General features: G+C 40.1%; 1 protein-coding gene across 3 annotated transcripts; it reads left to right on the forward strand.

Moving 5' to 3' along the window:
- The first annotated feature begins 2997 nt into the window (after positions 1-2997).
- Positions 2998-13156, forward strand: MSANTD4 (Myb/SANT DNA binding domain containing 4 with coiled-coils). Of its 3 annotated transcripts, none has more exons than XM_063305837.1 (3): positions 2998-3048; positions 8584-9072; positions 11761-13156. In XM_063305837.1, exons 2-3 carry the CDS (start codon positions 8611-8613, stop codon positions 12334-12336), a joined length of 1038 nt encoding a protein of 345 aa, XP_063161907.1. In that variant the 5' UTR covers positions 2998-3048; positions 8584-8610; the 3' UTR covers positions 12337-13156. The 3 variants fall into 3 exon arrangements, with proteins under 3 accessions (XP_063161907.1, XP_063161906.1, XP_063161905.1); XM_063305836.1 differs by lacking the exon at positions 2998-3048 and adding an exon at positions 3063-3125; XM_063305835.1 differs by lacking the exon at positions 2998-3048 and adding an exon at positions 3157-3559.
- The last annotated feature ends 13306 nt before the right edge of the window (positions 13157-26462 follow it).

A 26462-nucleotide genomic window follows, 5' to 3' on the forward strand; every position in this document is an offset into this window, starting at 1 on the left:
AATGTTAAAATGTAACAGGTTATTATTACATATTACTTTATTTATTGATGTATTTATGTATTTTTCACATTTTTATCACTGCCCATCTTCCCCAAAAGGGGGACTCTGGGCGGTTTACAATAAAATTAACAATTAAAACCATAAAACGTGTAAAATACAGTACAAACTGCCAAATATAAATAGGAATAAAATAAATATAAAATCCAAGTAGCAATGAGATCTAATTTATACTGCTGTAGGAAGTATAAAAAAGAAATGAAATGGAAATATTTAACCAAGGTCTGTATTGTAACTCTAGTATCCAAGCAAATAATATCTTAGAAAAGTGACAGGAAAAAATGGATTTTACTATTTTAAAACTCCTGAATAACTGACACTTAAAAAACAAGTGTCTGTTGTAGAAATGGATGTGACATAGCAATTTTTAAAACAGAAAGATGGTTAACAGTCATGGTTTCCATCAAAGTATTCTGACAAATGTACTGTAGTTTAATGTTTTACAAAAAAAAAATTAATTCCTACACAAACTATAATATTCAGTTTTCACTGACTGAGATAATGATGGAACTAAAGCTAATTTACTTTTGTAGTGAGCACAAAATACAAGAGATTGACAATGGAGAAACTGAACCAAATTTTGAGATGTTCATGATGTTTTTTCCAAGGTTGCTGACAAAGGCAAAAATGGATACATTGGGAACATAAATTTCAAAATTCCTGTGTAAATTGTCTGAACGTTACCATTTTTTAATCATTGTAGCGTTTAAAAATAAGGCTATATCTTTATGTCACAAGTTTTTAGCATGTTGCATTATGTACCTTTCTTAAAACAACTAAACCAGCATCACTGATATTTTAGTTCAGTATGCTGTTGTTTTGTGAGAAGCATCATTGATCTGAGTATTAGCAGTGATAGTAAGAGTACTGGAATGTTCATTCATTTGCATAATAAAAGCACTAAGCATTTGACCCAGTATGTTGTACTGAGCTTACACTTGTGTGATAATAAAAATTAAAAATTATGTCCTTACTCCTTACGTTAGCACTGTAAAGTGAAGAAAGAAGGCATCAAGGCAGATTTACTTCTGAATAAGCATGGTTATGCTGAGCAAGGGCTATAGTGACCACAATTGGGACCAGCAACTCCGTTGCTAAGCACTGCAGTCGGTAAGTGAAAAATCATGTGAGCACACCAGACTTACAGCATCACTTCTGCTTGTGTCATTAAGTGAGACATCTCATGATCTTGACTTGCGATTTCACTTCTGTGCTCTCCATTACAGGTAGTCCACACTTACCAACCACTTATTCAGCAACTGTTCGAAGTTGCAACAGTGCTGAACAAGTGGTACTTAAGATTGGTCCTTGATGTCCCCCCGCAGTCACATGATCATGATTTGGGGGCTTGGCAACTGGCTCACACTTAACAATGGTTGCAGAGTCCCGGGGTCACATGATCGCCATTTGCAACCTTTCCTGCCGCTTCTCACAAGCAAAGTCAATAAGGAAGCTGGCAGGGAAGGTCATAAGTTGCTCCGGTAAGTACCCCTGGCCTTCCCACACTCACACCACACCCTCCATCTGCCGGCCTTCCTGCGCTTGCAGTGCACCATCCATCCCCCAGCCTTCTTGCATTCGCACTGCACCATCCGTTCTCCAGCCTTCCTGCATTCACGCCCTGTGCGGGGCCTCCCAAGCCCTCCCCACCCTGTCGCAGCACACCCCCACCACGCTTCCTACCTGAGATTTCTGCTGCTTCCCACATAACCCACACGTCTTGGGGTTACGACAGCAACTGGGACTGCCGATGTTGCCAAACAACGCAGTGACATGATGTTCCACTTTACAACCGCATTGCTTAGTGATGGCAATCCTAGTCCCAACTGTTGTAACCCAAAGGCTACCTATAATTCTGCTTGTTGGAAGCCAGTTGTGAAGCTTGCAAATGGCAATCACGTGACTGTGGGATGTTGTGATGTCTGTAAACGTAAGGATTGGCTGCAAGGCTGTGATTCCCCAACTGTTGTAGCTTTGAACGGTCACTAAATAAGGCAGTCGGTAAGTGAAGACTACCTTTACCAGTAGCTTCAGGAGGTAAACATAGAAGAGACTAGTTTGACTAAGCAACAGCTTTGTGTGCTGGTCAAAAGCAGAGTTTGCTCTGGCCTTTTCCTTCTGCTGAAGGACTTTCTTCTGTTTCATACAGTCTGTCCTGCAAGCCCTACAGTAGTCTGCTATTTGGAGGCAAAGAGGATGTTCTTTCCCCACTGCCCATCCAGTCTTTGTACATGGGAGGGACAGGGAAGGGCAAAAGCATGTTGCTCCATTAGCATGTCCAGGGCCTGTTCGACTCCGTGCATCCAGGGCATGTATTAGGCCCAAAGCACTGGTGCAGTGAGGGACCTTCAGGCTGAAATGGCCATGATCTAGTTTCCTTTTGTTCTGAGGTTTCAGCTGTGCTAGCATCTTCAGAGGCTTTGAGCTGCTTTGTGGTGTACTTCACAAGCAACTGAACTGGGCTGACTTGGAGCGTGGGGCACTAGGCGCATGGGCTCTTGGCTCATAGAAGGCTCTAAGCCATAACGGTGTCTGGTAGGTTTGGGCTTAAACCTACCAAACCTACCACGGTTTAGAAGCCAGCATGTATGAACCCAGCATGCGGGTGCGCGAATAAGTGGTTTCCTCAGGGCAGGTCTCTAAAACTTCCAGAGGCGAAATGCACGCGGGCGCCGGCGACAAAAGCCAACCGACGCACAAACACGGCTCCCTCTCACCGGCCTCTGTCTCCGGCGGGCGGCGCTGAGGACGGCTCCCGCTCCTGGCTTTCCCAGCCACTGAGAGCGAGCGCGCTCGGTGACAAGCAGCTACCGCGCCCAATAAGCAGGAGCCGGGAGAGGCGTGGGGGAAGGGGAAGGCGGCGGGGGAAGCGCCGAGCAAAGTTGCGCGAGTTGAGGAAAGAGGCGGGCCGGAGGGATGCGGTTGGGGCCGTTGGGAGCGCGTGAGCTGACGAGCGCGTGGCTCGGCCCAATCGGAGCGCCGCGTGGATCGGTGAGTGACGGGCGAGCTCGTCAGCGGTAGGGGGTGGGTCAAAAGGCCGGCGTTCGGAGGGGGTGCGTTGCGCGCAGGTGAGGAGCTTTTGCGCTTACTGAGGGAGGGTAGAAAGGGAGGAAGGGGAGGAGCCGCCTCGGCCTGTGGGGAGCGGGGTAGCTGTTTGCTCGGTGTTTACGGCGCCTTTCCCCTTCCCCGCCAGCGTCCGCTCGCCACTGTTTTTCGAGCGGGCTCCCTTTCCTCCCGCGCCCCGGTCAGCCTCCGACATTCCCGTCGGGGAGTCGCTCGTCCGTCCGCCGGATGGAGGGAGGCCGGTGCGTGCCCCCTTTCCTGATCAGCGCCGAGAACGATAATGCTCCCTTCCCGCCGATTCTGAAGTGCTTCCACCCGCTCTTCTTCAAGAGAGAGGGTGGACGCCTTGCCGCTCTCTCTCTGCCTTCCCCTTAGACTGCCTAAAGGCGGGAAGAGCGAGCACCGTCTTCAGGCGGTAGACTGAGCTGTGCCATTTAAGGTGGGGGATGCTGACCAGATGTATTTCCGACCAACTCTATTCTGCTCTTAGGTATTCCTAAAAATACAGTAGCTACGCCAAGGGCTGTTAAGACAGAACCGTTGCGTCTCTTGAGAAGTTGCTGTGGTCTGTTGTTTGCTAATAAGGTAGCAGATAGGCTGAACCAGAAGCTGCTGGACCTCTTTTGGCTTCCTAAGCCATGGTTTGTTAAATAAGCTGCCCTCAGTTTAAATTTTGGCTTAAGAATTTTAATGGCTTTGTTAGCCAAACTCGTTTAAGCCAAAATTAAATAGACCAAGCTATAACTGCATCCAACCTTTGAGTTTAGTGGATTCACTTCTTAATCAGTGTATTTCAAATTGTAAGCCTAGATCACACTGAACACAGGTTTTTAGAATATGCTGAACATGAGTTAGCAATTCATGATTTGAGCAAATAATAGTATTTATGGGCAGCTGAGTCATTTGAACAAGAGTGCATCTCCTTTCTATTTTAAAACTCATTTACTGTTCCCTTCATTTTCTAGCATAAAATAGTTGTGCTGTTCATCTGTAGAGTGTTTTCTCAGAGCAGTGTGGGGCTATGGCCTTTGCTTAGCAGTTATAGGGAATATTATTGGTAAAATAGATAAAACTTCGCTACCTCTCTCCACTCCAGTAATAAATGATTGAGTTTTTAATTTAAATTTCTTCAGTATTCTTAAATAAATTCTTAAGCCCCCCAAAATGTAGATTCTACATTTGTCCTGTAGACATTTGGATCAATTTCAGATATGATTAGGGCAATCGGAGATTGAATCCAAGATTGATCTGCAAATATTTTCCCTGAACCATACGTTCCTTGAGGGATTTGTAGTTTTATTTACATCTCTTATTCTGAAGTATATCATAGCTGTATTGAAGATAGAAGAAAAATGGTTAGTATTTTTGCAGTGCTGAAGAGTATTAATAGATTTAAGCACCTGGAGGTTATGATTGAGTCTTGCAATAGAAGAAAAATAGCAAACAACAGTGGTAGATAACATTCACTTATGAAAAAATGTGTTCCTGAAAAGGAGCTTTGAATATATTTACAGAACATTGAATTCCAATTTAGCCATTGCTATGTAAGAAATAGTGAAGTTGTTGTGGCTAGCTGTTTGTTAAACACTGATGCAGATATCAAAGGGGAAAATAAAAGGATTCCAGAGGTTCTTTTTTAAAGAAAGATTCTTTGAAGATTAGCTGTAGCAACAGTTTTTATTCATTTTGATAATACGTGAATGTCAGGAGTAGCAATCTACAGATACTTTGCAATAATAGGATGGAGCAGATATAAGCAGATTTTAAGCTTTTAGTTTCATTTTCATCTTGACTGGAATCCTAAAATTCATCAGCAAAAGCAAAAGTGTAAACCATACACTTAGAATTAAAAGAGTCTGAACTTAGGAATTTGTATGGACCAAAACTCAGCAGCATGCACTTCTTTTTTGCATTAAAATCTTTCCATCAGTTCCAATCTTTTTCATGTTAAGTTAGATATTTTTGGCTAAAGAAGAAGAAAATTGCTCACACTGCTTTTAAGTAACTTTTAGCCTTTATCTGCCAATCTACAGACCATGCCGAGTTCTAGCAGAAAATCCAGATATACCTTTTATCTGCTCTTGATGAAAAACAACACAAGCATTGAAAAAAGTGGCTATTGAAATTAATGTTATTTTTCCAAGGATTTCTGATTAAATTTAGATATTGTGGCACACATCCATAGGAAACCTTTACACAGAATCATAGGTCTTAGAAGAAGCTTTTCATGTCATGCCACATTCATGTTCTGAGGTGATAGCAAGTGACGGGGTGTAATGGTCAAGTGGGGAGCAGCATCTTTGCAGGGAGTCTCACTACTGGAAGGGAGTCTGTATTTTCCTGCTTTTTGTCTCCTGTTTGTTTGTTTTTTAAATCTGGTCTGATTTGGGTCGGCACCATTATGGACTGGGTGAAGAAAAGATTACCCATACCAAACCAGATGTGGGCTGAAAAGTGGAAGAACTAGTGAACTGCAAGTGAATTGACTAGAGCAGCTTTTTTGTTTTTTCAGAGTAATTTTGACAGAATAGAAAAATGTGAAAGCCATATTTTCAGTGGCTTAGGATCAGGCACGTTGTTATAGAATAAACCTCAGTAACATCTGAAAACGTATTTAATATTTTGTATTAACAAGTATGATTTTTTTTCCAAAAGGAAATACTTAACTTACCAATTATTTGTTCCATAAAATATAGGACAAAAAGTTCATTGTGTGACTTGCTGTAGTTTATACATTTTACTTTCATAAATGAATTTAAGACCATGCTTTAAAAAGGAGTAAGCAAGAAAAAAAAAAAAAGATAAAGTACAGTCTTATGTAGAAAGATTTGAAATTTAATTTATGAGGTTTTAACCATAAGTCTATAATACAAGCAATAGTAATATAACAATTCCATCAGAATAGTGTTTCCATAAATCATGTTAGCATACGTTCTTGATTGCTTTGATTCTTGCAATCAGTAATGTATGGTGAAAACAAAACAAAAAACTGCAAAAGTTAATATTTAGGGAGAGATTCTCAAAAATTTCAATACACTGTGGAAAATGTTTTATTTCTGTATTTAAAAATAGCACCTGTCACCATTTTTACTAACTAATACCTTTTCTATAGAAACCATCAGCTTGGAAAGTAAAAGGAGAAAATGAATGTATGTCTTGTTCTCTTTTTTTCCTCCAGGTGCTTCCAGAATGGATATGCACTTAGGAGCCCGTTGGGTATGGTGTCACCCAAATGTAATTTTAACCATGTATATTTTAGATCAATCTACTGTCACATATGCCATTGGAAGTGGATTGAAAGAGCTTTAGAAAATAGTTTCAGAATCAGGCCAACAAACCAGTCTGGTACGGATAGCTTTTGGTCCAAGGACCGCATGTGGTTCTGGAACCCCTTTTTGTTTTGGCTCCCTGGGTGACTCTGATCATGTCGTCAAATTTTGGCAGATGCTAAACATTGACAAGGTAGTCTTCCTCCATTTTAGACAAGAGGACTTTACCAAATTTAGAAGAAAAGGGAAATCCCATGTGCATAATATGGCTTGCCACTTTGTGTTAATCCATTCTGCCACCCAATGTAATGTTTTGGAGCACCAAAAAGTTTCTCATAGTGTTCCTTTTCTGAGTAATGTTCAACATAATGCATCTCAGAAGCCCAAAGATTTCCAAGAATGAAAGCAATGTATATTCTCCATTATCTGAATTTAAGCTATATATTGAAAGATTTATGTCCATACTCCCATTTTCAAATCTAAACCAAAGGACATAGCAGCATAGTTATGTGTGAGAAAATAATGCAGATTGCAAACTCTGAATTACAGATGTGATTTTTTAAAAAAATCTAACACTATTCTAGTTTGCATTGTCAGAAGTAGAGCCCAAATGTGAGAATTAATGGAATCACTTTTTTCCACTTTGCTTAAACATTTATGTTCAACCCTGAAACTGGGGTGTACTACCCTATCTAGTATTTTTATTTACTATGAAAATTTAAACTTTAAAACATATATATAACAGTTACATTTAAAGCAGTGATGTGCAGCCTTAGTTGTAAAAAATGAAACTGATGAGGAAAGAACCCGCAGTGTCAAAGCTAGAGACAACCCATATGTTAACATAGAAGAGGTGCTTGTCAAAGCAATGAAAGAACAGCTAAGTATCTACTATCTTGGAAAGATAAGGAAAATGTGTAGAGTTTAAACCCCAGAGCACAGTTCTATATAGAGGCTTTGTTTTCTGCATGCTGAGAGCATATGGCTTCATTCTGGTTTACAATAAAGAGCTAGTTCTAGCCAAGCTGTGTCTGAGAGTCTTCTGCCAACTAAGCTGATTTCTAAATAAGGTGGTTAAGTGTCAGAGTTGAGATTTACAGCCAAGTGTGGTGTAAAACCTGAAAATTGGCCCTCCAGGCCCATTTATTATAGTCCTAATGTTATGATGCTGAAATTTATCAGAACAAAATAATGAAACCCAGTGAAGATGGTTTTGTAAGAAGAAAAAAATCAAGATGGGTCATCCAGCCTCTGCTAGTCTGCGCCCTTTTGTATTTTAAAAAATCCTCCAATCTAAAGCAGGACCAATAGCACTTAGTGGGCATCACAGGTTAAATAAATTTGTCCTGTGGGTTGAAAAGGTTGATTGCCCCTGATTGAAAGAATGATAGTTTCTTTTAAGAAAAGACAAAAATAATAATGTTGCTTCAGAAGTACAGTTGGACTTATTTGCTGATTAATTTTTTTCCTGATGAGTTGATTTCTTATGGTTATAATCGTATAATTACTTAGGTAATCCTGAAAAACTCAATTATTCAAGTCTTATTAACATATACAGTAAGCAATAACAACTGGTCTGATACATTTGCCTTTATAAATTACAAGCAAATGAACAAATTCTGTTTCATAACTTTAAAAGCAGATAATCACATTGTTTCCAGAGTTTGGTCAACCCAGTTTTAATGGAGTAGTTCTGAAGTTAGTAATATGTCCACTTTTTAAAAATTGTCAGTATTAAACTGGGTAAAAAAAATAGAATTTTCAACTCTTAATTACATTTGCTAACAGTGTTTTAGGGAAGCATCTGATACTCCCTAAAGTATTCTCGTTCTGAAGATTGCTACCTATGATAGCAAATGTTAGCAAACATAATACTTTAAAAAAATATATTTTGGCCTTCTGGGGAAAAAAACAATATGCCATGTAAAATTAATTATTGGTATTGTATACTCTTTTTAAAAATACATTTGGTCAAATTTAAGAATCTCTTAATTCATAACAATTGTTTCATGGTTCTAATTTTAGAATCAAGCTCCTTTTGAGTAAATGTAGGATCTGTATACTTCAGCATTTAAGTTGGTTGCTGCTATTAATATTTAAAGTGAGAAAACTAAAAAGTTAAAGGAGGAACTTGTTACTATGCATAAGCAAATTGAATTTCAGGATGATTAAGCACTAATCCCCTTTACTGCAGAAAGAAGTACACTGAAACCTGGAAAAGATGAAACAACTAAAAAGGAAAAGAAAAAGCAATTTCAGTGTTCAGGAGACTCAAACACTACTTAAAGAAATTCGAAAAAGGAGAGAGGTGCTTTTTTCCAAACAACTAAATACAACTATTAATGAGATGAAGCGGAAGGCTTGGGAAGAAATTGCAGAATGTGTGAATGCTGTAGGTGAAGGAGAGCAAAGGACTGGGACAGAAGTCAAAAGGCGATACCTTGATTGGAGGGCCCTTATGAAACGAAAGCGCCTGAATACTAACATAAAGTTAGTGGGAGCTGGCTTTCATCTCCCTTCATCTGATCTAGATGACTCTCTTAATGAAGATATTGATGAGAAAATAGGATTTCCAAATGAATCTAATTTTGAATGGCAAAATATCACAGACTTCAGAGAAGCAGGTGGATCATTAACTGAAGTGAAAGTAGAAGAAGAAGAGGAAGATCCACAGAGTTTTGAAGTAAGTAATTCTTCTATAGCACAGTACAGGTAGTCCTCACTTAATGATTGTTCATTTAACAATGGTCCAAAGTTACAGTGGCCTCAGAAAAGGTGCATTATGGCCTGTACTCACACATACGACCATCGAAAGCCATCGCACCAACCGTGTGATCATGTGCTCTCAATTCAGGTACTTGGCAGCTGGCTCGCATTTATGACCAATTGCAGTGTCCTGCAGTCATGTAATCGCAATTTGTGACCTTTTTTGCTGGCTTCCTGTCCTAACAGCCAGGAACCACGCTGAGACAAGAATAGGTCTCTAGTGTTTTATTACTGCTACATGACAGAAAATCCTAACAAACTGAAGAAGCGTGGGAAAAACCCAGACATATAAACCCCAAAGGCTAAGGCGGGCCCGATCTGTGTCTCTTTGAATGGCTACCTAATTCCTCAGTACTACGCATGCGCTTTACAGCCTGGATGGGAGCCCCCTGCTCGCCATCCTTACTCATGACACTTCCATCTGGAAAGCTGGATTCGCTTAACCCATGATTTGCTTAACAACCGTGGTGATTCACTTAATGGCTGTTGTAAAAATGGTTGTAAAATTGGGTCTGGTCATGTGGTGACTTAACTGCACCGCTTAACCAATTTTTTGGTCCCTATTGTTGTTAAGTGAGGACTACCTGTAGGTATATTCTGCAAATCTGCCTAACTTAACTGTTACATGCCTTATATAACATATAGGTGATAGTTTATCCGCAGTCTGTTTAATGAAAAAGCTGTCTTACTCGGTTCGTACACGTAGTTTTGACAGAATTCATAAGAGGTTATTAATACTTACTACGTAGTTATTGATCTTCTTTATTCACACACTCATCTAATCCTTCACCCAGGAACACTTGGTTAAAAGCAAGATAAAGCATCTGGGGTGCATTTTTAACTAGGAGGAACTACTGTAAATCCAATTCTTTATATTCTTATTTGGCCTTAAGTCTCATTGATTTGGGGTTTTTTGCATTAGACTTAGATTCAATCAATGAGAAAAAATATGCTGTTGACCAACCAAACTGTATATATTTCATATATACATTTTTAAATTTGCTAGATTTATGAAATCAATAGGTTGTAAGTACTCTTGGATACAGAATTATAAGATGGAAGAGATGCTCTGGTTATACAGACATAAATATGTGGACTACCTTGAACTTCCGACAGTATTGAAATTCTTCACTGTTTAAGCCAAATCTTCATATCTTTTATTATAAAATATTTGGAGGTTTAATAGAAGCCAAATTAACCTGAAATTATCTTAATCCTCTCTGCGCCAAACTCACTGAGGTATTTTGATCATAAAATGCTGAGGTAACAATTTTAAAAGGGACGCGGTGGTGCTGCGGGTTAAACTGCTGAGCTGCTGAGCTTGCCAATCAGAAGGTCGGCAGTTCGAATCCACGTGACGGGGTGAGCTCTCATTGCTAGTCCCAGCTCCTGCCAACCTAGCAGTTCGAAAACATGCAAATGTGAGTAGATCAATAGGTACCGCTTCCGCTGGCAGGTTTAGTCATGCTGGCCACATGACCACGGAAGTGTCTACGGACAAATGCCGGCTCTTCAGCTTTGAAACGGAGATGAGCACTGCCCTCTAGAGTTGGACACGACTGGACTTAATGTCAAAGGAAACCTTTACCTTTACCTAACAATTTTGTAGCTATTTCTTTTGCAAATCAGTCAACTGCTTCATTTCCAGGAGACGTAGCATGGCCTAGAAATGGATTCATTGGATGTCCATGCTTTCTGAAAGCTTAGCAAGTCTTTCCCAATATTCTTTATTTATTACTTATTTTTCTACTCTGATTTTCCAAGTTATTCTTTCAGTTTGGAATCCAGCGTGTCATAGCATTAATGGTGAATTTGTTGTCGGTATTGATTGCCAGTTTTGTGGATATTTTAACTCTTTCTTTGTTCTACTGCCTTACAAGCTGTTTGCATTTTATCCCTTTGATTTATTTGTTATCAACTAAGTGTTTTGGTATTAATTAGATGGGGTCCTCAATATATATCTGTTTCAGCATGTGTTTCATAGTGTTCATTATATGAGCAACACCAATCTGTGTAATCTCTTAAATAGAGGAATTCCTTTTTACCTAGCAGCTTTTACTTTTCTGCCTTCCGAGTGAATAATTGACACTTGCTGAATAAATGTATGGTTCTCTTGACACTCCTTATAAAGGTCCAAGCTTCTTTCTTTTGCAAATTTCTTAGAGCTGCCTAATTGATGTAGACATGTCTAGGATTGTACTGTCAGAATGTATTTACCTAAATTTTTAATTGGACATTTCATTCATCAAATTTTAGAGCTGGGTGCAGTGTTCTGACAGGGATGGGTCTTTTTTATGGGGCTGGGCCTATGCTAAAGAATGACTGCAGTGTGTGTGCAGTGACATGGTGATGTTACCAGAGGAGGCAGGGCTGAACAGATTATGTATTTTTGTTTACAAGATGTTATAAGGTACAGGAAGCAAACACTTTAGAGCAACATATGATAATATCTACTTTTTGCTCTTGATTATATCAACCTTTTTTCCATGTTAACAGAAAACATTTGTGGTTGCAAGTGGGAAATTGTAGAACCACTTTATGTAGAATTGAGGGATATATCTTTTTATCTTTGATCAACATTAAAATTTCTGATTAATTTCCTTAGTTTCCTATTGAGGAAGAAGAGGAGATTTTGTCCTCAGTTTTGCCAGATTCCAAAAAGGAAAGTGACCTTCCTGATTTCACCCATATTGAAGAATTTGGAAATCTAAGCTCTGCTCAAGCTAGGCTGGCTTATGAAGATTCCCATTTGCTGATTAGCTTGGAGAAGCAGAAGCTAGAGCTGGAGAAACAACGGCTGGATATTGAAGCGGAACGGCTGCAAGTGGAGAAGGAACGGCTGCAGATTGAAAAAGAGCGGTTGCGGCATATTGACCTGGAACATGAGAGGCTTCAACTGGAAAAAGAGCGATTACAAATTGAGCGAGAGAAACTGAGGCTTGAAGCTCAGCATGGTGAAAAACCTGTCCTGGAGAATGATCCAAACCAGGCAGAAAAGCCTGTCCTACAACCTTTGGATTTAGAAACAGAAAAACTGAGAATTGAGAAAGAGCGTTTACAGCTTGAGAAGGAGAGGCTGCAGTTCCTGAAGTTCGAATCAGAAAAGCTGCAAATTGAAAAAGAACGCTTGCAGGTGGAGAAAGAGCGGCTTCGAATTCAGAGAGAAGGGCATTTGCAGTGAACTTGGGGGAAATCATTGATAATGTTGTGTTTTGTTGTTTGTCCTTTTTTTAAAAACAATTGTAGTTTTGTTTCATTAAAAGTGTTGGATATCTGGTCTTCAAAGCATTTCACTACCAATGATAAGGCCTGCTTTATATCGCTTTGCTACTGTGGTACTTATACTTTGAGAGTATTTTTGTTTTGGCCATAATTGAGCATTAATGTGTTCAAATTAAAAAAAAAAAAGCTGGGAATTGGTGCTCAGTAAGTTGTTGTGCCTGTATAAATGGAGCTTGTGTGTGAAATTACATTTTGGTGTAACAGAAGAAGTATTAATATCCTCTTGGATTCTCTGTTGTGTAGCTTTGCATCCACATTAAGAATCAAGGCTTGGCTGTGTTGTCATTTTAAGAGTGTTATTCTAAATCCATACGAGCCTTCAACATAAATTTATGTCTGAGCTGAAAGAGTGAATTTGAAATAGGTCTTGCACAATACATGTTAACCTCAAAAGTTATGCCTTTAATGTGAGGTGTGTTCTTAAGAAAAAAATAGGCCAGAGTTTAAAATTCCTAATCATTTTTCTTCTCAGTATGTTTGTACAAAAAAGAAGGGGGAAAGGCTTAAAGTATTAAAACAGATCTCACAATTTGTATCTAAGCTTGACCAAACCTCTGGCTTCAGTAGATACTTTTGGTAGCCTACTTTGACATTCAAGTGTTTGAGTTGGAATATATCTCATGAGATTTACATAGATTATTTGGACCTGTCACTTTATTTATATCACTATGTAATTATTTTTATTTTGCAAATAAAGTGTTATTTTATTATTGAAATAAGTGTGACTTTATTTTGTTGTTTATTCATTTAGTCGCTTCCGACTCTTCGTGACTTCATGGACCAGCCCACGCCAGAGCTTCCTGTCGGTCGTCAACTCCCCCAGCTCCCCCAGGGACGAGTCCGTCACCTCTAGAATATCATCCATCCATCTTGCCCTTGGTCGGCCCCTCTTCCTTTTGCCTTCCACTCTCCCTAGCATCAGCATCTTCTCCAGGGTGTCCTGTCTTCTCATTATGTGGCCAAAGTATTTCAGTTTTGCCTTTAATATCATTCCCTCAAGTGAGCAGTCTGGCTTTATTTCCTGGAGGATGGACTGGTTGGATCTTCTTGCAGTCCAAGGCACTCTCAGAATTTTCCTCCAACACCACAGTTCAAAAGCATCGATCTTCCTTCGCTCAGCCTTCCTTATGGTCCAGCTCTCGCAGCCATATGTTACTACAGGGAACACCATTGCTTTAACTATGCGGGCCTTTGTTGTCAGTGTGATGTCTCTGCTCTTAACTATTTTATCAAGATTGGTCATTGCTCTTCTTCCAAGGATTAAGCGTCTTCTGATTTCCTGACTGCAGTCAGCATCTGCAGTAATCTTTGCACCTAGGAATACAAAGTCTTTCACTGCTTCTACATTTTCTCCCTCTATTTGCCAGTTATCAATCAAGCTGGTTGCCATAATCTTGGTTTTTTTGAGGTTTAGCTGCAAGCCAGCTTTTGCACTTTCTTCTTTCACCTTCATCATAAGGCTCCTGAGTTCCTCTTCGCTTTCAGCCATCAAAGTGGTATCATCTGCATATCTGAGATTGTTAATGTTTCTTCCAGAGATTTTAACTCCAGCCTTGGATTCCTCAAGGCCAGCTTGTCGCATGATGTGTTCTGCATACAAGTTGAATAGGTAGGGTGAGAGTATACAGCCCTGCCGTACTCCTTTCCCAATCTTAAACCAGTCTGTTGTTCCGTGGTCTGTTCTTACTGTTGCTACTTGGTCGTTATACAGATTCTTCAGGAGGCAGACAAGATGACTTGGTATCCCCATACCACTAAGAACTTGCCACAATTTGTTATGGTCCACACAGTCAAAGGCTTTAGAATAGTCAATAAAACAGAAATAGATGTTTTTCTGAAACTCCCTGGCTTTTTCCATTATCCAGCGGATATTGGCAATTTGGTCTCTAGTTCCTCTGCCTTTTCTAAACCCAGCTTGTACGTCTGGCAATTCTCGCTCCATGAACTGCTTAAGTCTACCTTGCAGGATCTTGAGCATTACCTTACTGGCATGTGAAATGAGTGCCACTGTTCGATAGTTTGAACATTCTTTAGTGTTTCCCTTTTTTGGTATGGGGATATAAGTTGATTTTTTCCAGTCTGATGGCCATTCTTGTGTTTTCCAAATTTGCTGGCATATAGCATGCATTACCTTGACAGCATCATCTTGCAAGATTTTGAACAGTTCAGCTGGGATGCCGTCGTCTCCTGTTGCCTTGTTATTAGCAATGCTTCTTAAGGCCCACTCAACCTCACTCTTCAGGATGTCTGGCTCTAGCTCACCGACCACACTGTCAAAGCTATCCCCGATATTGTTATCCTTCCTATACAGGTTTTCTGTATATTCTTGCCACCTTTTCTTGATCTCTTCTTCTTCTGTTAGGTCCTTGCCATCTTTGTTTTTGATCATGCCCATTTTTGCCTGGAATTTACCTCCAATGTTTCTAATTTTCTGGAAGAGGTCTCTTGTCCTTCCTATTCTATTGTCTTCTTCCACTTCCGCGCATTGCTTGTTTAAAAATAATTCCTTATCTCTTCTGGCTAACCTCTGGAATTTTGCATTTAATTGGGCATATCTCCCCCTATCACTGTTGCCTTTTGCTTTCCTTCTTTCTTGGGCTACTTCTAGTGTCTCAGCAGACAGCCATTTTGCCTTCTTGGTTTTCTCTTTCTTTGGGATGTATTTTGTTGCCGCCTCCTGAACAATGCTGCCAACTTCTGTCCATAGTTCTTCCGGGACCCTATCTACTAAGTCCAGTCCCTTAAATCTATTCTTCACCTCCACTGCATATTCCTTAGGAATATTAGTGAGCTCATATCTAGCTGATCTGTGGGTCTTCCCTAATCTCTTTAGTCTGATCCTAAATTGTGCAAGAAGAAGTTCGTGATCTGAACTACAGTCAGCTCCAGGCCTTGTTTTTACCGACTGTACAGATGTCCGCCACCTTTGGCTGCAAAGGATGTAATCAATCTGATTTCGGTGTTGTCCATCTGGTGAAGTCCATGTATAAAGCCGTCTCTTAGGTTGTTGGAAGAGAGTGTTTGTTATGCAGAGTGAATTGTCTTGGCAAAATTCTATCAGCCTGTGTCCTGCTTCGTTTTGTTCTCCCAGGCCATACTTACCTGTAATTCGAGGTGTCATTTGACTGCCCACCTTAGCATTCCAGTCTCCTGTGATGAAAATAACATCTCTTTTAGGCGTGTTGTCCAGTAGGTGCTGCAGATCCTCATAGAACTGCTCTACTTCAGCTTCTTCAGCATTTGTGGTTGGGGCGTATATTTGGATCACTGTGATGTTAGATGGCTTGCCCTGAATTCGAATTGAGATCATTCTGTCGTTTTTTGGGTTGTATCCAAGCACTGCTTTAGCCACTTTATTATTAATTATGAAGGCTACTCCATTTCTTCTGTGGTCCTCTTGTCCGCAGTAGTAGATCTGGTGGTCATTTGATGTGAAGTGGCCCATTCCAGTCCATTTCAGTTCACTGACGCCCAGAATGTCTATCTTTAATCTTGACATCTCACCAATAACCACATCCAATTTGCCCTGGCTCATAGATCTTACATTCCAGGTTCCGATGGTGTGTTGATCCTTAGAACATCGGATTCGCCGTTCACCACCAGCACCGTCGGCCGCTAGCCGTCCTTTCGGCTTTGAGCTAGCTGCGTCATCACGTCTGGGGCTAGTTGAGCTCATCCTCTGTTCCTCCCCAGTAGCATTTTGACCATCTTCCGACCTGGGGGTCTCATCTTCCGATGGTATACCGACATATCTCTGGTTGTACTGATCCATTTAGTTTTCACGGCAAGAATACTGAGGTGGGTTGCCATTACCTTCCCCAGGGATCGCATTTAGTCTGACCTCTCTGTCATGACCTTCCCGTCTTGGGTGGCCCTTCACGGTTTAGCTCATGGCATCATTGAGGTGCTCATATTTTTAATTAAAGAATGAACCCTCTGAATCTTACTCAATTGTACAAAAAGGTAATCTGCTGATCTGGTTAATAGTTGGCCAGTAAACAACACATGGGTCTTACATAGGAGAATGGCACAGCATGTAGAATTTCTACTGCCATTTTTGCTGTTTTCCTTCATCCAATCTTATTAGAGTAGGCGTAAAATGGAAAACTCTGTTTTGTTTTGAACCAGGGTAGATAGTCACATTGGACTGATCATGGTTTAATGGCGCAAAGCATCCAAAACAGGCATGGGCACAGCCCACCCCAAATCAGCTGTTCTGTGTCCGTAATATTTTCCACATCTTCAACTATTACCCAGTTACTCTTCTACTTCTGGAGAAGGTTTTCTGGAATTATCAGCTGCTAGATACTGCTGCTAAGGATCAAGAGCTTAGCTCAAGTCTCACTGGTTGAGTTTAAACATTTTGATTTGTGAACTGGAGTGTTCTTAAGCCAATTTAGTTGCATATTATTTAAGATGAAGGAAGATTAGCTGACTTTTCCCAGGATATTTTTAAAAATAATTTAAAAGGGGAGGTATATATAGTCAGGACCAGAAATATTGGAACAAGGATAATTGTTTTGACATTTGGCCTCTATACACCACCACATTGAAGTTGAAAGGAAACACACCCAGATGGGAGTGAAGTCAGGACTTTCAGTTGTAATTCAAGGGGTTTGACAAAAGTGGGGCACTAACCATTCAGGAGGGTCTTTGCGCAACTTCATGTATGCCAGTTATGCCCTTTCCTGGACTGAGAGGCCCTTCGAACGGTCACTCATGCCCTGGTCATTTCCCATATAGACTGCTGTAACGCACTCTACATGGAGCTATCCTTGAAGAATATCTGGAAGCTACAACTGGTCCAGAATGCAGCTGCACGGGCAATCTTGGGTGCTCCGAGGTTTGCACATGTAACACCTTTGTTGTGTGTGCTGCACTGGGTTCCAGTTTGCTTCTGGGTCCAATTCAAGGTGTTGGTTATCACATTTAAACCCCTACTTGGCATGGGAGCAGGATATCTGATGGACCGTCTCATCCCTATTACATCGACCCGCCCTACCCAGTCATGCAGGGAGGGCATGTTATAGACCCCATATGCAAAAGAATTCCATCTAGTGGGGTCTCGGAAACATGTCTTCTCTGTGGTAGCTCCCGCCCTTTGGAACAGCCTTCCCCCAGAGGTGAGACAGGCCCCCTCACTCATGGACTTTTGAAAAAGATTAAAGACCTGGTTTTGCCAGCAGGCTTGGAATGGGAGGGGGAATAGCCACTCCCGATGCCACTCTAGGGCATTAGCCATCCCCAAATGGATCATTGACCAGTGCTTAAAATCTGTAATTTTAAGCAACTCATAAATTTCAGGAGGGGAAATGGGGGGATTGGTAATGCCCTAGAGTGATTCTTGATGGACCTATTACACTCATGAACTGATAAAGAACATAGATTCCATTATATTTTTATTTTTACTGTATTTATCATATTTATAAATGTTTCTGATTTTAATTTTGTTTTTTATTGTAAACTGCCTAGAGTCCCTCCTTGGGAGGGAGGTGGGCGGTGATAAAGTTTGATTGATAAAAAGTACAGCCAGTGGCATATACACACCCCCATTGTTGGTGGCTCATAAGTAATGGAATGAATGACTGACAAGCAGCTGCATGGCCAGGTGTGGCCTCTTTCCTGGGTACCCCATGACCAATCAAGCAGATAAAAGGCCTGGAAGTGGTTCTGAGTGTTACATTTGCATTTTGTAGCTGTTCACTGGAACTCTCAACATGAGGTCCAAAGAGGCGTCCATGCGAGTGAAGGAGGCCATCATTAGGCTGAAAAAACAAACCTGACAGAGAGAGAGCAAAAACGTCGGGAGTGGCCAATACAACAGTTTGGAACATCCTGAAAAGGAAAGAATTAACTGGCAAGCTCAGCAACAGCAAAAAGCCTGGAAGACCACGGAAGGCAACTAAAGTGGATGACCGCAGAATTCTGCTCATGGTGAAGAGGAACCCTTTCACAACATCTAGCCAGGTCAAGAACGCTCTTGAGGAGGTAGGCATGTCATTGTCAACATCTACAGTCAAGAGACGGCTTTATGAATATAAAAACAGAGGCTTCACAACAAGGTGCAAACCACTGGTAACACTCAAGAACAGGCCAGATTAGACTTTGCCAGCAAATACCTAAAAAAGCCTGCCCAGTTCTGGAATAAGATTCTTTGGACTGATGAAACCAAGATTAACTTGCACCAGAATGATGGGAAGAGAAAAGTATGGAGAAGGAAAGGAACAGCTCATGATCCAAAGCATACTGCATCATCTGTCAAACATGGTGGAGGCAGTGTTATGGCATGGGCATGTATGGCTGCCAGTGGAACTGGGTCACTGGTGTTTCTTGATGACCTGACTGCTGATTAAAAGCAGCAGGATGAACTCTGAAGTGTATAGGGCTATACCTTCTGCTCAGATTCAGCCAAATGCTGCCGAACTGATAGGAGACTGCTTCATATTGCAGATGGATAATGACCTAAAATGTACAGCAAAAGCTACCCAAGAGTTTCTCAAGGCAAAAAAGTGGGATGTTCTTCAATGGCCAAGTCAGTCTCCTGATCTCAATCCAACAGAGCATGCTTTTCACTTATTGAAGGCAGAAAGACCCACAAACAAGCAGCAGGTGAAGGCAGCTGCAGTAAAGGCCTGGCAAAGCATCTCGAGGGAGGAAACTCAGCATTTGGTCATGTCCATGGGTTCCAGATTTCAGGCAGTTATTGACTGCAAAGGATTTTCATCCAGGTATTAAAGGCGATCCTTTTGTTTGTAAAGATGTTGGTTTGTTCCATTACTTACGAGCTACTGACGATGGGGGGGGGGTATGCCACTGGCTGTACTTCCTGAATGGTTAATGCCCCACTTTTGTCAAACCCCTTGAATGACAGCTGAAAGTCCTGACTTCACTCCCATCTGGGTGTGTTTCCTTTCAACTTTAGTGTGGTGGTGTACGGAGGCCAAATGCCAAAACAGGTATCCTTGTTCCAATATTTCTGGTCCTGACTGTAAGTAGGTAATGAGTAGACCTGATAGTTTGGTTTGACTGTTACAGGGCTGAGTGCTAGATTGCAGGAGCCAAAAACCACATTCTCTCATGATTACTCAGAGCTTCTTGATAGTGGAAGCTTCAATCTAGAATGTTCTCCCTCCTGAAATCTATGAGTTGCTTAAAATTACAGATTTTAAGCACTGGTCAATGATCCATTTGGTAAAAATGTGTTTTCTTTCAGATTTTCCAAATATTTGCATCTCTTTGGCACTGAGTGTTACCAGAGCTTCATGTATTAGCCACTGTCAGCATAGCAGTTGTGAAGCAAGAGGGCTTCAGGTGTCAGGAGTTCGGAGATTCCTCCCTATTTTGTGGAGGCAAAGTAGGAAACATTGGAGAGCTCATGTTATATTTGTTGAGTCACAAAAAACTGTATAAGAACTCGAGCTCTCAAACTCATTTATTACACATTATTGTGCTACAGCAAGAAAGTGGTAGTAGGCAACAACATATAGTAGCTTGAGTCCATTTGAAGGAAGGTGGATAAAATACATAGAGAATACAGAACCTAAATTTTCCAGCTTCTAGAATTTAATTCTCTTTCTTGATCATGGTGTGGCAACACAATCTTCCTATCTTCAACTTTTGACAACTCAGTTTTCCTTTGACTATTTAAACATACATAGAGAATACAGAATCTTTCTTCAACTCTGGAACCATTCAGATGTGTAGGAACCAGAATTCCCAGCCAGCTTGGCCAAAGGTGGTAAATATTAAGCGTTGCAGCTCTGGAAGGGACCAGGTGAAAAATGTTGACTTGTCTTTTTTCTTAGAGGAGCACATGGCTTTTAGAAGCATATCTGAAAACTGTTCATGGAAAGCTATTGTAGATCAGGTGGAGAATATCTCCTCGGCAGTATAATATTTTGTTGGTTCTTTCAACACCTTAAAAACAAATCACCTTAGAGAACTAAGCTTAGAAATCTTGCCTATCAGTTTTGCTGGTGATGAATGCTGATATTTCAAGTTGTCCTGCAATCTCAGTTCTTCCCTTCGTCTACAGAAGAGAGTAATGGAAAGGAGGGGTGTATCTGAGGCATTCTGATAGCCTGCTTCAGTCTAAACTCAAGATTCAGGTGAGGCTCACATCACCCCACAACTTTGTTGGGAGAAAGAATGCAAATGCTCAGGCCTATGTGAGTTAAGAATCTAGCATAGCGTGTATTCATCAGCCAAACACATCACATACATTAATTTCATTGTGTCTGAAAAGTGTGCATTGTAAGAACAATGACATGCAGATTATATTCCTTGCTGCAATGTTTCTGCAGTCAATCTTTCCCTGATTCTTTTCAGGAGCTGAATTTCTCACAATTAAAAAAAATGCAAAGCAAAACAGCTCTAGGTAAACAGATGGAACTTACTTTTGTTTCAGCAGCTGAACTAACATAAGTGAATGAAAGGATTAGGCAAGAGAGAATGTTGTGGCTTTGAAAATACTACAGAATTAGCACCTACCTCACACTGTATTTATTAATAATACTTCTACCTTGCCACAATCAAAATGACTCTCAGCAGTTTGCAGTATATATAAAAGTAACCTTTAACAAGCAGGTATGGCTGCAATTGTACACCATCCAAAGCTGGGCTATAGCTTCTTCCTACTTATCAAGCAGGAAACATGAGTCCAGAACCTTCAACTTGTACACCCAGTCCTTTACGGCAGGGGTCCCCAACCCCCGGGCCGTGGACCGGTACCAGTCTGTGGCCTGTTAGGAAACGGGCTGCACAGCAGGAGGTGAGCGGTGGGTGAGCGAGCAAATTTACAGCCTGAGTGTTTACAGTTGCTCCCCATCGCTCGCATTACCTCCTGAGCTCCGCCTCCTGTCAGAGAAAGCAAGCCCATTGGCTGCTATCTCCAAACAGTGTGAAGAAAAAAGAAAAGGTTGGGAAAAAGAGGAAGCACTTGAATCATCCCGAAACCATCACACACACCCCACCCCCGGTCCGTGGAAAAATTGCCTTCCATGTAACGGGTTCCTGGTGCCAAAAAGGTTGGGAACCGCTGCTTTACGATGTGGAAGTTAAAACTAGGAAGAAATTAGGTCAGCAGGGAGTGAGGCTGCAGCAGTTCATTGACATATCAAGGTGTTCTTCAGAGGCTGCACCCAAAGAAGTTTTCAAGTTACATTTATATAATGTAGTAAATATCTACTGTAATCTTCTAAGCTAGTCATCCTTAAAGTCTATACTCCCTCAAACTATACTTCGATCTCTAAAAGTGTAACATGATTCTTCCTTATTCTTAAACAATCATGCAAAACTATATTGAACTTTGTTCTTCTCAGCCTCTGATGAAATAAGGTGGTTTGACAATTTTTAACCTGTATCCTTGGACACTCTTGAAGATTATACAACAAGTTACATAGTTACACATAGTTTCAGATAGTTACATGTTACATAGTTTAGACTGGTTATATTGCATAGTGCATTCCATTCAGCATCCATGTTGGAACAAGATGGCTTTTCCTAATGAAATGCTTCCTCCTGAAAGAGCCTTTCCACAGTCTTCCCTTTTAACATTCTGAATGTTAACATATGATGCATAAGATGTACTTCCTGCAGTCTAAATTGAGTGATTAGACATTGACAGCCACACAGTATTTTAATACAAACCACTATACTGAAAGCACAATATATGAGCTACAGAACTCAGGAATTAAGAAAGGGTGAGATGTGTCAGCCTGTCCTAGGGTTTGAATCCTATGCCTTTTCCTCCTCTATGATTCAACACTTTTGGCCCTGAGGTTTTTTAACTGAAGGATAGCAGTATTATCTCAGTTCCTTCGTTGAAAGGAAGCCATGCTTTATTGTACTACAATATATTCTTTTCCTAGACTGAAAGAAAAAGACTTGCTGCCTATCTGTGGAATAAGAAAATGTTAACAAATGGCATGGATATCCTAGGCCTATTATATGTAGACTGCAAAAATTCAGTAGACAACTAAACAGCAGTACAAAGTACTGGTGAGAACCCTTACAGAGAGTAGCAGTGGAGTCTGGAGGGAATATTGCTGTGGAAAAGGGAAGACATGCATATACTAGCCAGCCTCTAGACTTCATTTTACATTCATATTGCTCATCAGTCTTTTTTAAAATCAGCTAATTTAATACAATTTTGCCTCGCTTGTTATTTTGTACCAAGACTCTCGGAACTGAATGCTTGCATCTCAGCTGCACATTTTGTGCAGGTTGCACATTTATTTATTAGTTTGCCTATTGATTACATTTATAGGCCACCCACTGGATTGCGTCAACAAACAGAGCTAACATTTCTACTAATTCTGGTAATGGTACAGTTTGTGCCGCGTAAGGTAAAAGTTACAAAATAGGTAAGTTTTAGAAATTGGCATAGCAGGTACATTTTGGAACAAAATGAAATGTAATGAAAATGTCCCTACAATTGTGACTATTGGACAGCAGTTTCTAGAATTTACTGACATGCTCTCAGAGCTGGTACAAAAAATGCACTTCTTAAAACGTCAGAAGATACAGTGATTCTAATAGTTGATATTGAGAGGTCAGAGATATAATACTGATGGGGACTTTTCCCAGGATAGCTTGTGGCAGCGAGAAATGGAATCACTGGAAATATTGTAACTTCAAATTTTTGTGTGTCTTATTGTTGTGTCATGACATGCTGTTAGAAATAAATGCTATAAGTAAGAGATTCTCTGGTGTTGTCCTTGCTGTATCTGGAGGAATGGAACAACTGGACAAATTTGGCTAACCCAGAAATGATAAAGAATCCCCAGGTGGCTGTAATATTGTGTTCTGTATAAGCCTACTTAGGACTGGTTGTAAGTACAATTGATCAGTCCTAATATTAATTCATATGGAGAAATGTACCACAGTCTGCCATATATGTGGCTTTTGTCAGTTGTAGGCAAAGTTTTACTGTTATACACTGGTGAAGCAGGAATTCTTTGTCAATCACCAGTAGGTCTACGTAGATTATTATGGACCCTGATTCTTTGTCATAGAGAACAACTGTTACAAAGAAATTTTGATAAAATGAAAATTATGCTTTTCTTTAAATGCTCAAAATGGTTTACCTGGATTGTTAATGAGCAGCATATAGAGTAGGTAGTATATTTTAATTATCTGGGGATGATTTTTCATTAGCACTTACCACGTACATTCAGAATGCCCAAAGGAGCGTTGCAATTATGTCATTTTTCTGTATTTCTTCATATTTTATTGCTCTGTACTGCTTTGTATTACATTCCAGGTGTATTTAAGCTTTTTAGTTGCTAAATCCCAAACTTAAATTTTACATGATGCAGAACTAGGACCAGGTTCCATATTAGCCATTTATGAAATTACTGAGTAAAGATCTTGAAAAAAGTGTTTCAGAACCACTGTGTCCTCATATGAAAACTGGTTTATTAAAGGCAGAGACCCAGGCATGGATTAATATCTTCAATTTATGGCTGAAGGTGACTTTCTGTAAACATCATCTTAGTGAGAGTTTTCCATCCATTTGGAGATGTGGTATCAAAGAGAAAATATTTTAGTTGTTCAATTAACTGGCTTACAAGGAAGTAAAAAATACACTAAAGGAGAGATTGTTAGAAGTTAACCAATTTGCTTTCTGCCCCCCCACCCCCGATATTGTACTAGGTAACTACTACTCTAATTCTAAGCTAGCAACATACCTTGAGCAACTTACTCTTCCTAAATACTGCAGAATGTTTACACTCACCTGATTTAAATATTCTCTGTTAATTGAGATTGGAAGGCAGGTTCAGGAACATCCTGTACAGATGCATTTATCTCTGTAGCTTGAATGCCATTAAAATACTGGCAGAAATCCTCCTTTATGGTACCTTTTATTGGGATAATTATAACAATATAATATTGCCTCTGATCAGGAATACTCTGGAGGCCCTGGTGAACTCCAGGTTTCTAAGTTTTGCTACTCTACCTGAAAGGAAGCCCCAAGTTATAAGCAAATAGAATTATGGTTGTGCTTAATGCTAGATGCGTGTAATCTTTTTTAGTGTATTTGTTCTTGTAAGTTAGGGCTAGTAACCCCCTTGTATTTTAGCCTGTGACTGTAATCATGTTTTTATCTGTTTGTCCTAAAATGTTACATATCTCTCCAGAAATTTAAAGACACCTGCTCAATCACCCACTTCCCTGGTAACACGTATGTTGAACCACTGTCCTTTACCCTGCACATGCCTCCACTAGACTTTCTTGGTGTAGTCTCCTCCATAACATGCCCCCCTAGTACAGAAAGTGTGGTTGGGGGCTGCATTTTTTATTTTACTTGGAATGGACAGAGCCAAAGGTTTTTGGTCTTTTATGGGGGGAAGGGGCATTTGTTTTTGAAACATGTAGCTTAATGAGAGGTTTGGCGGTTTTTAAGAAGCAGCATTTGGGCATTGACTTCCGTGATACTTTAACTCCAAAATGTGGCCCAACAATTTTGGTTACATCTACTTGGGGTGCTCAGGAGCCAGCAAAAGTGATGCTAAAAGATAGGAAATTTGCAGATCGTTGGTTGCCTATCCATATGCTACAGGGAAGCTGCTGAAAATGCCATTCCTGGGTCAAATCCATTATGAGGACTTAACTCATGACATGGCTTCATTGTGCTGTAAGTTAATGAATATCTGAAAACGGTGTAGAGCAGAGGCTGGAAAACTCAGAATATAAAACACAGAGATAAAGGCTACCAAATGTAGCAAGCAGGAAGGAAAGGAACTTTTATCACAGCATAACAAGCAATCTTTCTGTGACAGATACACAAATATATTACTTGCCTGTTCCAGTTCTGTAACATCTCCCTCATTGTCTAATATTGATTGCATTGTTTAATTACTGAATTAATCAATGCTTTTTTAAGATGACTTGATGGACAAATTAAGCCCTCTAAGCAAAGACAGGCCTGTGCTATGGAGAGTCTCAGAACATCGTTAATATTGTACCAAAGTTAACTTTGTAATTACTAACCACCGGCTTAAATTGCACTGTAGAGAATATGAGAAATCCTAGTTTCTCAGGAATAGCATACTGTAAGGAAGACACAATACAAAGAAGATGACAACATAGGCATGTTTTTGCAAGACGGAAATAGAAAATCATGGAGCTACTATCTGCTTCTGGTTCCAAACTTTCTTGGTGTTTGCTTATAAGCAACTCTTAATGATGAGCTTCACAGTGTATTTTGATAGCCTCAGATACTGTAAGGGGGACTACAACAATTCATTGCACTGATTTGTAGTGAAATAATGGAAGATGAACTGCCTAATTATTTATTCTGCTTACAGCTTTTTTCCTTCCCTAAATATTTAGGAAGATGTTTTTTCCTTCCCTAAATATTTTTCCCAACGTAAAACAGTTCTAGTAAATGTATATCTTAAACTGGGTTGAAGCAGATTAATTAAAGGGATGTTGCAGCAGCCAAGTTGCACAAAGAACAATAAGTCAATAAGCATCACTGTTTGCTGTTGCAAGGATATCATCTTCATAAATTTATGATTCCCTTTTTAATTTTACATTTCTCTTCCTAGGAGTCTTTGTTGTTGACTCAGCACTGATTTCATCTACACAAAATCATATTGGTAAAATTCCCACAATAATTGTATATTAGGCAAGTTCAGGAGAAAACCACACTTCATGGGGGAAATGAAGATTGTGCCTGAAAATGGCACAGTATAGTTTGCTGAATGAGTCATTCTGCCTACATTTGACAGCCTAATGCAGAAATGGATGTGCACTTGGTTGGAATCCATTTTAAGAACATCTGAGATCTCTCCCCCTGCCCCACTTGGTTGGAATCCATTTTAAGAATATCTGAGATCTCCCCCCACCCTCATTTGTTTAGAGAGCATGAGGGAATTAAAGCCAGGTAGCCAGGAAATTTTGGTTCATGATTCTCTAATAAAAATCTTAAACTAGGTGCCAGAATTTAGATGTCAACTTCCAGTATATTGGCAGGGAAGTTTCAGTTTCTAATTTCTTGCCATTTTTAGTAAAAACACA

Source organism: Candoia aspera, chromosome 5, assembly GCF_035149785.1.
Source record: "Candoia aspera isolate rCanAsp1 chromosome 5, rCanAsp1.hap2, whole genome shotgun sequence".
Taxonomy (NCBI): domain Eukaryota; kingdom Metazoa; phylum Chordata; class Lepidosauria; order Squamata; family Boidae; genus Candoia; species Candoia aspera.

Excerpts from the sequence above, each read along its gene's own strand:
- MSANTD4 (XM_063305837.1), top strand. The coding sequence starts at position 8,611 with ATGAAACAACTAAAAAGGAAAAGAAAAAGCAATTTCAGTGTTCAGGAG. Across the intron at positions 9,073-11,760 it reads AAGATCCACAGAGTTTTGAA|TTTCCTATTGAGGAAGAAGA; the intron begins GTAAGTAATTCT and ends TAATTTCCTTAG.